This window comes from Lynx canadensis, chromosome A3 (assembly GCF_007474595.2).
Source record: "Lynx canadensis isolate LIC74 chromosome A3, mLynCan4.pri.v2, whole genome shotgun sequence".
Classification (NCBI taxonomy): domain Eukaryota; kingdom Metazoa; phylum Chordata; class Mammalia; order Carnivora; family Felidae; genus Lynx; species Lynx canadensis.
In genome coordinates, this window is record NC_044305.1 from 22,395,163 (window position 1) to 22,407,237 (window position 12,075).

General features: G+C 43.4%; 1 protein-coding gene across 1 annotated transcript in view; it reads left to right on the forward strand.

Moving 5' to 3' along the window:
* The window catches only part of SLA2 (Src like adaptor 2), a 30,901-nt gene that overhangs the window by 16,699 nt on the left and 2,127 nt on the right, over window positions 1-12,075 (forward strand). Inside the window, exons 6-7 of the mRNA XM_030311753.1 lie at window positions 10,671-10,820; window positions 11,684-11,816. Of these exons, the coding sequence (XP_030167613.1) occupies window positions 10,671-10,820; window positions 11,684-11,816 (283 nt within the window). The remainder of the gene's footprint in view (window positions 1-10,670; window positions 10,821-11,683; window positions 11,817-12,075) is intronic.

Genomic DNA, 12,075 nt, shown 5'->3' on the forward strand with positions numbered 1-12,075 from the left:
TGGTAGGTGACCTTGTCCACAGTGGGTTATCAACCCCACATGGGATTGACAGAGCTTATTATCCCTGAGCCTATCAGCTAGATACTCAGTATAGCTTACCCTTACTGCTTTTAGTAACTATGGCGACAGTGACCAGCATGGAGTGGCTGGAGAATCTTGCAGAGCATATAGGAACTTGGTCACTTAGTTCAGCTGGGTTGAATTGGCCTTGAGAGCTTATTCTCCAATATTTAGCCCTTTCCCATCCACAAGCCATTTTAGAGTCACAGCTCAGCTCCAGAAGATACTTTTTTTTTAAGATTTTATTTTAAGTAATCTCTATACCCAATGGTGGGGCCAAACTCACAACCCTGGGATCAAGAGTCATATGCTGTACTGACTGAGCCAGCCAGGCACCCCAAGAAAAGACGACAACTCTTCTTTTTCTTCTCCTTCTCCTTCTTCTCCTCCTCCTACTTCTCCTCCTCTTTCTCCTCTTCCTCCTCCCCCTCCTACTCCTCCTCCTCCTCCTCCTCCTTCTCCTCCTCCTCCTCCTTCTTCTTCTTCTTCTTCTTCTCCTCCTCCTTCTCCTTCTCCTTCTCCTTCTCCTTCTCCTTCTCCTTCTCCTTCTCCTTCTCCTTCTCCTTCTCCTTCTCCTCCTTCTTCTCCTTCTCCTTCTCCTCCTCCTCCTCCTCCTTCTCCTTCTCCTCCTTCTCCTTCTTCCTTCTTCCTTCTCCTTCTCCTTCTTCCTTCTTCCCCTTCTTCTTCTTCTCCTTCTCCTCCCCCCTCCTCCTCCCCCTCCTTTTCCCCCTCCTCCCTCTCCCCCTCCTCCTCCTCCCCCTCCTCCTCCTTCCTTCTTCTTCTCCTCCTCCTCCTCTTCTTCTCCTCTTCCTCCTCCTCCTCCTCCTCTCTTCTTCTCCTCTCCCTCCTCCTCCTCTTCTTCTTCTCCTCTCCCTCCTCCTCCTCCTCCTCTTCTTCTCCTCTCCCTCTTCCTCCCTTCTTCTGCTCCTCTCCTCCTCCTCCTCCTCTTCTTCTCCTCTCCCTCCTCCTCCTCCTCCTCTTCTTCTCCTCTCCCTCCTCCTCCTCTTCTTCTTCTCCTCTCCCTCCTCCTCCTCCTCCTTCCCCTCCTCCTTTTTTTGAGAGAAAAAAAGAAAGAAAGGGCACAAGTGAGCAAGGGGCAGAGAAGGAGGGAGGGAGGGAGAGAGAGAGAGAGAGAGAAAGAGAAAGAGAAAGAGAAAGAGAAAGAGAAAGAGAAAGAGAAAGATTACGAAGCAGGGCACACCAGAAGTGGGGCTTGTGTTTTACCTAAATCAGGGCTTATGTTCACCTAAAGCAGGGCTCGAGCTCACCTGAAGCGGAGTTCAAGCTCACCCCAAGCAGGGCTTGAGCTCACTGGATGTGGGACTTGAACTCATGAATGGTGAGATCATGACCTGAGCCAAAGTAAGATGCTTAACAACTGAACCACCCAGACACACAAGAAGAGACTCTTCTTAAAGGTACAACAGTCAAGGGGCCCTCAGAGTCAGGCAGAGAATAAGGAAAAGGAAGCAGAGAACTTACTCCACACTTTTTTTTAAAGCTTACTTATTTATCTTGAGAGAGAGAGAGAACGTGTGGGGGAGGAGCAGAGAGAGAGGGAGAGAGAGAAAATCCCAGACTCCATGCTGACAGTGTGGAGCCTGACCAGGGGCTTGAACTCATGAACTGTGAGGTCATGACCCGAGCCAAAAACAAGAGTCAGATGCTTAACTGACTGAGCCACCCAGGGGCCTCACACTTCTTGATGTATATGGATTTTGTATTCTATAGCCTTGCTAAATTCACTTAATAGTTGTAGTAGCATTTTTGTGTTTTAAGATTTTATTTTTAAGTAATCTCTATACCCAACATGGGGCTCAGACTCACAACCCCGAGATCAAGAGTCTCATACTCTACCAACTCTACTATCACCCCACTAGTTGCTTTTTTGTAGATTCCTTAGGATTTGCTACATACATGATCATATTATCTATAAGTACAGTTTACTTGTTTTCCAATCTGTATACCTTTTATCTCTTTTTCTTGCCTTATTGCACTGGCTAGGACCTCTAGTATGATAATGAAGTGGTGAGTACACTCTTGCTTTGTTCCCAATCTTAGAAGGAAAAATTCAGTCTTTCTTATTAAGTATACCTATAGATTTTTGCAGATACTCTGTCAGTTTGAAAGTTGTCTTCTATGGTAGGCAGAATAATAGCCCCTCAGAGTTTTCTAGGTCCTGATCTCTGGAATTTGTGAATATGTCACCTTACATTATAAAAGGGAGTTTGTAGATGTGATTAAATTGAATATTTTGATATAGGAAGATTGTCGTGGGTTATTCAGATGAGCCCAGTAAAATCACAAGGGTCTTTAAAATTTTTTTAATGTTTATTTTTGAGAGAGAGAGAGAGAGAGACAGAGTATGAGTGGGGGATGGGCAGAGGGCAAGGGAGACACAGAATCCGAAGCAGGCTCCAGGCTCTGAGCCGTCAGCACAGACCCTGATGGGGGGCTCAAACCCACGAACTGAGAGATCATGACCTGAGCCAAAGTTGGACGTCCAACTGACTGAGCCACCCAAGCACCCACAAAGTCTTTATAAGAGAGAGGCAGAAGCATCAGAGTTTGAAATAGATTGGAGATGAATGTTATACTGCTGGCTTTAAAGATGGAGAAAGCGTCCTGAGCTAAGGGATGCAGGTGGCTTCTAGAAACCAGAAAAGCAAAAAATGGATTATCCTCTAGAGTTGCAGGAGAAACACAGGCCTGCTGACACCTTGATTTAGTTCAGGGAAACACATTTCAGATTTATAACCTCCAGGACTATAAGATAATAGATTTGTGTTGTTTTAAACCAGTGAATTTGAGGTAATTTGTTATAGCAACAATAGGAAACTATTGTATCAGTTTTGGTGATTTGTGCCTTTTAAGGAATTTGTCCATTTCATCCTATTTGTACAATTTTTACTGGCATGAAATTGTTCATAGTATGCCCTTATTTTTCTTTTAATGTATTTTTGTAGGATCCTTAGTGGTGGCCCCTCTTCATTCTTTTTTTTTAATGTTCATTTATTTATTTTGAGAGAGAGCGAGAGTGAGAGAGCGAGCAAGAGAGAGCATGCACATGAGTGAGGGAGGGGCAGAGAGGGAGGGGAAGAGAGAGAATATCCTAAGCAGGCTCCATGCTGTCAGCACAGAGCCTGATGTGGGGCTCGAACTCACAGACCATGAGAGCATGACCTGAGTCGACATCAAGAGTTAGATGCTTAACCAACTGAACCACTCAGGTACCCCTCTTATTATTATTTTTTTAATGTTTATTTATTTTGAGAGAGAGAGAGCGAGAGGGGCAGAGGTAGAGGGAGAGAGAATCCCAAGGAGTCTCCATGCTCAACGGAGAGTCCCAAGCGGGGCTCAGTCTTAGATCATGACCTGAGCCGAAATCAAGAGGGAGATACTTAATTGCTGAGCCACACGGGTGCCCCTAAAGATTTTATTTTATTTTTATTTATTTATTTTTAAAATTTTTAAGTGTTTATTTATTTTTGAAAGAGACAGAGACAGAATGCAAGTGGGTTGGGGCAGAGAGAGAGGGAGACACAGAATCTGAAACAGGCTCCAGGCTCTGAGCTGTCAGCACAGAGCCCGATGCGGGGCTTGAACTCATGAGCTGTGAGATAATGACACAGCTGAAGTCGGACGTTCAACCGACTGAGCCACCCAGGCGCCCCTAAAGATTTTATTTTTAAGTAATCTCCACAGCCAATGTAGGGCTAAAACCCATAATCCCAAGACCATGAATCGCATGTTCCACTGACTGAGCCAGACAGGTGCCCCTCCTTTTTCTTTTTCTTAATCAGTATAGTTTGAGACTTGTCAAAAAAAAAATTTTAGAGTACTTTCTCTGCCCATTGTGGGGCTCAAACTCGTGATGCTGAGATCAAAAGTCACATGCTTTACTGACTGAACCAGCCAGGGAGCCCTGAAGTTTATCCATTTTATCAGTCTTTACAAAGAATCCACATTTGGGATCATTGACTTTTTCCTATGGTTTTTATTATATTTATTTTTGCTTTATCTTTATTATATTCCTTCCATCTAATTTTATTCTTCTCTTTCTAGCTTTTTAAGGTAGAAATTTTATTTTGTACCTCTCTTTTCTTGAAACATAAGCATTTAAAGCTACAAATGAGGGCACCTGGCTGGCTCAGTTGGTAGTGCATGCAACTCTTGATCTTGGGGTCATGAGTTGGAACACCATGTTGGGCAGACAGATTACTTTAAAAAATAAATAAATAAAGCTAAAAATGTACTTTACTGAGGGGTGCCTGGGTGGCTCAGTCAGTTGAGCATCCGACTTTAGCTCGGGTCATGATCTCACAGTTCGTGGGTTTGAGCCCCACATCAGGCTCTGTGCTGACAGCTCAGAGCCTGGAGCCTGCTTCAGATTCTGTGTCTCCCTCTCTCTCTACCCCTCCTCCACGCATGCTCTGTCTCTAAAAAATGAATAAACCCTAAAAAAAAATTGAAAAAAAAGTACTTTACTGATTTGAGCTCACAAATTTTTGTGGGTTTTTTTTTTTTCAGTTAAAAATATTTTCTGGGGCACCTGGTTGGCTCAGTCAGAAAGCATGCAACTCTTGATCTCAGGATTGTAAGTTCAAGCCCCGCATTGGGTGTAGAGATTACTGAAAAATAAAATAAATAAACTTAAATAAAAATATTAGGTTTTTGTGTTGCCTGGGTAGCTCAGTCGGTTAATGCCCAAGTCTTGATTTCTGCTCAGGTCATGATCTCGTGGTTCATGGGTTCCAGCCCCATGTTGGGCTTTGCACTGATAGTGTGGAGCCTGCTTGGGATTCTCTCTCTCTCTCTCTCTCTCTCTCTCAAAATAAATAAACTTTAAAAATAAAATATTTTATTGTAAAATAAAAGTATCAGATTTTTTAAGAAAGGGGAGTGACTGTTTTTGGCTGGCTCCATCAGTAGAGCATCTGGCTTTTTTTTTTTTTTTTTTTTAGTTTATTTATTTTGAGAGAGAAAGCATGAGCAGGGGAAGAGTAGAGAGAGAGGGAGAGAGAGAATCCCAAGCAGGCTCTGCACTATCAGCACAAAGCCTGACCCGGGGCTTGATTCCACGAACTGTGACATAATGACCTGAGTCAAAACCAAGAGGTGGATGCTTAACAGCTTAACTGACTAAGCCACCCAGGCACTCCATCCATGCATGTGACTTTTTTTTTAATGATTTTATTTTATTTATGTATTTTAAAAATGTAAATCCAAGTTAGTTAACATGTAGTGTAATAATGATTTCAGGAATATAATTTAGTGATTCATCACTTACATTTAACACCCAGTGCTCATCCCAGCAAGTGTCCTCCTTAATGCCCCTTGCTCATTTAGTCCATCGCCCCACCCAGCATGCCTCCAGCAGCCCTCAGTTTATTCTCTGAATTTAAAAGTCTCTTATGGCTGGGGTGCCTGGGTGGCTCAGGCAGTTGGGTGTCTGACTTTAGCCCATGTCATGATCTCACAGTTCCTGAGTTCGAGCCTCGCGTTGGGCTCTGTGCTGACAGCTTGGAGCCTGGAGCCTGCTTCAGATTTAGTGTCTCCCTCTCTCTTTCCCCTTCCCCTGCTCATGCTCTGTCTCTCTCTCTCTCTCAAAAATAAATAAACAACAACAACAAAAATCTCTTATGGCTTACCTCCCCGCAAGCACGTGACTCTTGATCTCAGGATCATGAGTTCAAGTCCCACAGTGGGCATGGAGCTTACTTAAAAAAAAAAAAATGGAGCACCTGACTGGCTCAGTCAGTACAGTATGTGACTCTTGGGTCCTGAGTTCACACATCATGTTGGTCACAGAGCTTACTTAAAAAAAGTTAGAATTAAATTTCAAATTAAAAAAAAGGATTATTTTCTAATTTTGCTTTCTTCTTTGATCTCTGAGTTATCTCCAAGTATTTGGGGATTTTCCAGGTATCTTGTTATTAATTCATAATTTAATTCTGTTGTGGTCAAAGAACTATTGATTTCAATCCTTTCAAATTTCTGTTTTTATGGTCCAGTCTATAGTCTATCTTGAATAGTCCATGTGTACTTAAAAGAAAATGTGTACTGGGGCACCTGGTTGGCTCAGTTGGTAGTGACTCCTGATCTTGGGGTTATGAGTTCAAGCCCCATGTTGGGCCTAGAGCCTACTTTAAAAAAATAAAGGAGGTGCCTGGGTGGCTTAGTCAGTTAAGCATTGACTTCGGCTCAGGTCCAATCTCATGGTTTGTGGGTTTGAGCCCTGTGTTGGGCTATGTGCTGACACCTCAGAGCCTGAAGCTTCCTTCGGATTCTGTATCTCCCCCCTCTCTGCCCCTCCCTTGCTCGCACTTTCTCTCTCTCTTTCTCTCTCAAAATAACACTAAAAAAAAAAAAATTAAAAGAGAAAGAAAATGTGTTTTGTTGTTGGGTGCTGTGTTCTATGTTAATTGAGTCATATTGGTTGCTTGTATTATTTAAGTCTTCTATATCTCGATTGGTTTTCTGTCCTATCAAGTGCTGGGAGAGGAGTGTTGATATTTCCAGTTACAATCGTGGATATCTATTCGGTTAATTCTGTCACTTTTGCTTCATATATTAAAAAAAATTTTTTTTTAATGTTTAGTTCTGAGACAGAGACAGAGCATGAGTGGGGGAGGGGCAGAGAGAGGGGGAGACACAGGCTCCAAGCTCTGAGTGGTCAGCACAGAGCCTGATGGGGGGCTCAAACTCACAAACCGTGAGGTCATGACCTGAGCTGAAGTCGGTCGCTCAACTGAGCCACCCAGATACCCCTGCTTCATATATTTTGAATCTCAGTAACTGGGTGCATACAAAGTCAGGATTTTTATGTTTTCTTGGTATGTACTTCTTATCTCTGTTAATACTCTTGGTCTTGCTTTTTACTTTGTCTAATATGAATATAACTACTCCAGTTTTCCTATGATTAATGTTTCATGATACATCTTTTTCCTTCTTTTTACTTTTAGCCTATGTTTTATTATTCAAAGTGTGTTTATCATATAGTTGAGCCTTACTTTTAAAGTCCAGTTTTTATTGTAATTTTTTAAATGTTTATTTTGAGAGAGAGAGAGAGACAGGCAGAGAGGGAGACAGAATCCTCCCTGTCTCAAATTCATGAAACGTGAGATCATGACCTAAGCTGAAATCAAGAATCAGACGCTTACCCTACTGAGGTGCCCTTTAAAACCCAGTTTGAAATCTCTGCCTTTTTGTCAAAGTAAATGCTTCCTAAAATTGAGCAGTGCCTGTGGTTTGGGAGATTGACACCTGCCTTTTGGTGGCATTCCACAGGGAAAGGGTAAGTGACTGGATCATGTCCTCTTTTTCCAGGTTCTATGTGCCATAGTTTTCTTACCTGCACAGTAGTGATGACCATACTACCTCACAGCATGGCTATGAGGATTAGATGAGATAATCCTTATAAAGCACATAGTAAGCACTCACATGAAAGCTACTGATAGCTCTAGATCATTAGATGATAGTCACAATAGATCATTACTATTATTTCACTAAATACCCTCTTCCCATATGGCTTTGATGAAGTGTTTGTTGACAGAAGGAATGAATCCCACTTTAGTTACAAAGTGCTCTCATATGTATCCTCATCTGTGGAAAACTACTATTGTAGGCCTGCGTATTATAATTTTACATAGTCTTTTTTCTCTTCATTTTTCAACTATGTGTTTTCCTTTTCTAACCAATCCTTTTTTTAAAAAAATTAAATTTGGGGCCACCTGGGGGGCTCAGTCGATTAAGCATCTGACTTTGGCTCAAGTCATGATCTCACAGTTCGTGAGTTCGAGCCCCACGTCGGGCTCTGTGCTGACAGCTCAGAGCCTGGAGCCTATTTCAGATTCTGAGTCTCCCTCTCCCTCTGCTCCTCCCCTACTCACGCACTGTCTCTCTCTTGTCTCTCAATAATAAATAAACGTTAAAAAACATTAAAAAACATTTAAAAAATTTTTTAATTAAAAACTAAATTTCGTTGAAACCCATCAACTGTACACTTTATTGTGTGCATTTTATTGTACATAAGTTATAACTCAATAAAGTTGATTTTAATGTTTTCTTTTTCTTTTTAAAAGAGAGAGAGAGACAAAGCATGAGAGGGGGAGGGGCAGAGAGGGAGGGAGACACAGGATCCAAAGCAGGCTCCAGGCTCTGAGCTGTCAGCACAGAGGCCAATGAGGGGCTCGAACTCAAACCGTGAAATCATGACCGGAGCCGAAGTCGGATGCTCAGCTGACTGAGCCCCCCTGGGTGCCCCACAATAAAGTTGATTTTAATTTTTTTGTTTTTTGTGGGTTTTTTTTATGTTTATTTATTTTTGAGAGAGAGAGAGATAGAGTGTGAGTGGGGGAGGAGCAGAGAGAGAGGGAGACACCGAGTCCAAAGCAGGCGCCAAGCTCTAAACTGTCAGCACAGAGCCCGACTCAGGGCTTGAACCCACAAACTGTGAGATCATGATCTGAGCCAAAGTCAGACACTTTCTAAACACTAAAAAAGCAGGGGGGCACCTGGGTGGCTCAGTTGATTGAACGTCCAACTCTTGATTTTGTCTCAGGTCCTGATGCCAGGGTCATGGGATTGAACCCCTTGTCAGGCTCTGTGCTGAGCGTGGAGCCTGTTTAAGATTCTCTCTCTCTCTCTCTCTCTCTCTCTCTCTCTCTCAGCCATTTTGCATCTGAAGTGTAAACAGAAAGGGCTTTTCGGTTCTATAGTAACAGGCACATGGTATGTTTGTCATGTTTCTGCCACAGTTGAAACAGTCCCTTCAAGATAAAGCATGCAATCTTTTCATTTAATGATCCCTTTCCATTACCCTGCTATAGAAAGTATATCCTATGCCACAAGACAATTCAAGGATAAGCAATATTATGCATACATTTTTGGACAGTAGAAATCAATGAATGATGCTCATCAATCATAACATCAAACTGTTCTTGATTGCTTGTGACTTCCAAACAAGATGCAGAAGACAGATCTGCCCATTCATTTAATTAGGACATGAAAGTAATCACAACTCTAAGCAATGAGTTTAACCAAGTTCAAAATAACTTTGAACTTCCTCTCCAACTGAGAAACTACTGTTTGAAACAATGTCCTGAGAATAAATATGAACTGTCAGAACAATAATTATGATAAAAAAAAAGATTGTTTCATCCCTTCTGCCCCTCTCCCCTGCTCTCTAAAAAATAAATAATTAAAAAAAGCTAAAAACACAAAACTGGGAAAGTTCTGTCACGTATATTAGTGTATATAATATATAAGCTAAAGACAAATAAAACCAACATCCATGTGCCCACTTACCAACTTAAAAAATTGTACAATAGTAACAATCCCTTTGAAGCCTCTGCCTGCTTCACTGTGTTAATCTTCCATTACTTTTCCTCATAAGCCTTGCCATACATGTATCCCTATGCAATAGTCTTAACTGCCTTTGAACTTTATTTTTTTAATTTTTTTAATGTTTATTTATTTTTGACAGAGAGACAGAGCTTGAGTGGGGGAGGGGTAGAGAGAGGGAGGGAGAGAGAGAGAGAGAGAGAGACACAGAATCCGATTTAGGCTCCAGGCTCTGAGGTGTCAGCACAGAGCCCAACGTGGGGTTCGAACCCACGAACCGTGAGACCATGACCTGAGCCAAAGTTGGACGCTCAACTGACTGAGCCACCCAAGCGCCCCTGAACTTTAAATAGAATCATGCTGAATGTATGCTTCTGTGACTTGTATGCTTCTGTGACTTGTGAATGTATGTTTCTGCTCATTTTTAGTATTTTTCTATGCTTAACATGTGTAGTGGTTATTAACTTTTACTGCTGTATATTATTACCATTCTGCTGTATGCATATAGGCTGTTTGAAGTTTGGGGACTTTTCCAAACAATGCTGCTATGAATATTGTTCATGTATTTCTTTTTTATTAACTTTTAAGTACTTATTTATTTTTGAGAGGGAGAGTGTGAGCACGTGGGGGAGGGACAGAGAGAGGGAGATAGAGGATCTGAGGCCAGCTCTGCACTGACAGCAGCAGAGAGCCTGATGAGGGGCTTGACCTCATAAACGGTGAGATGACCTGAGCTGAAGTCAGATGCTTAACTGGCTGAGCCACCCAGGTCCCATTTGTTCATGTATTTCTAAGGTAACATGCTAGGATGAAATGGCTGGTTGTGAGGAGCATGTTCAACTAGTTAATGTCGACCGTTTCCAAAATGGCTTGTATTAAATTATCTTTCCACCAGCAGGGTAAGAGTTCCTCCTTCTGCACGTCCTTACTGACCTCTAAATCTGACATCTACAGACATGTTTTCACATTCTAACATTTTTGCCCACCCAAGTCTTTATAATAACAGCCAATACTTAATGTTCACGTAAACTGTGCCAGGCTCTGTCCTGAGCACTGTGTGAATGGTCTCACTTCATCCTCACAAGAGCCCTATCGAATAAGAATGTGTGGTCATTTATGGCCAAGAGAGCAAGTCTTTGTCCCTCCCCTGCCAACTTCCCTCTATCTGGACCTGGTAGCCTTTCTCATCTCTTCCTTCTCCCAATTTGGGCTGGGCTGGGTCCAGCAGGGCCTCAGTCCTGCCTCGAACCCTTTTTCCTCCTCAGGCTTTTATTCCCTGTCAGTCCGCCTCAGCCGCCCTGCATCCTGGGACCGGATCAGACACTACAGGATTCAGCGCCTTGATAATGGCTGGCTGTACATCTCACCACGCCTCACCTTCCCCTCACTCCAGGCCTTGGTGGACCATTACTCTGGTATGGCCTTTCCCTTTTTCCATTAGACTGGCATGTGGGGTAGACAGTTGTACCTTTGCACACTTTACTTGCTGGAGAATATGCAGACAGGCAAAAGAGGGGCCTTCCCATCTTCATGCCAGTTCCTGTGCCAAGAACTTAGGCTGGGGGCTCTATCTTCATCCCATGCCCTGACAGAGGCACGTGGACCTCCCATGTGAACATGCACCAATACCTCACCTACCACTATGGTTCTGAGTCCAAGACCCCAATGTTGAGCACAGTTCTCTCCACAGGAACTAGGCCCCAAGCTGTTGCTATTGTGTAATTCATTTGATTCTTAGCATTTCCTGGTGCCTGTCCTGTTACAGGGACTGGAGGATACAGCCACTAGGGCAGTGTCAAAGGGGCAGAAAGACCACTCCTGGGAAAACTGATCAGGGGTTTCCTAGAGGGTGGGTCCATGCAGTAGATACTGACAGGACAAGTAGAGATTAAGCATTCTCTAGCTTTTTTCCCAAAGTACTTTCCTAACCAGAAACTGGCACTCTAAGAGGTCCATCAACCTACCCAACTAGTCTTCTAAAACCTAGCCCAGAATGACCTCTGATTGCATCTCAGCCCCCAGATCAACAGCTTGAGGCTTACGCCTGTCACTTTAAAATGTAACGTGTGCCCTAACATGAGGCTTTAACTCATGACCCTGAGATCAAAAGTCACGTGCTCTCTACCTACTGAGCCAGCCAGCCCCCCACCCGCCTCCCGTCATTCTTTTTTGATTATTCCCCTACCTGCCAAATGAGGAAAGTGGTCAGGATGGGGGTTGTTAGGGAGGAAACTAGGGCTGGAGTCAGCCATATCAAGGGTCTACGTCTCTTTCTCAGAGTTGGCGGATGACATCTGCTGCCTACTCAAGGAGCCCTGTGCCCTGCGGAGGGCTGGCTCACTCCCTGGCAAGCCTATACCCCCACCTGTGATTGTGCAGAGGACACCACTCAATTGGAAAGAGCTGGACAGGTAAGGGGACCTCACAGCATGAAGGTAGAACAAAGGAGACAGAAGGACCCACCCCTGGAAACTCACAACCCCAAATGAGCTGGTCACCTTCAGGGACACCTGGGAACCAGTGAGTTACTAACCTTGTAGAGACCAGGCCAGGCTCACCAGGACTGTAGGGGGACTGGCAGGAAGGAGAAAGAAGGAGTGGATATAGGGCATGACTAGACACCAGAGAGGCCAGGATGGAAGGTCAGACAAGATGGTGTACAACAGAAAG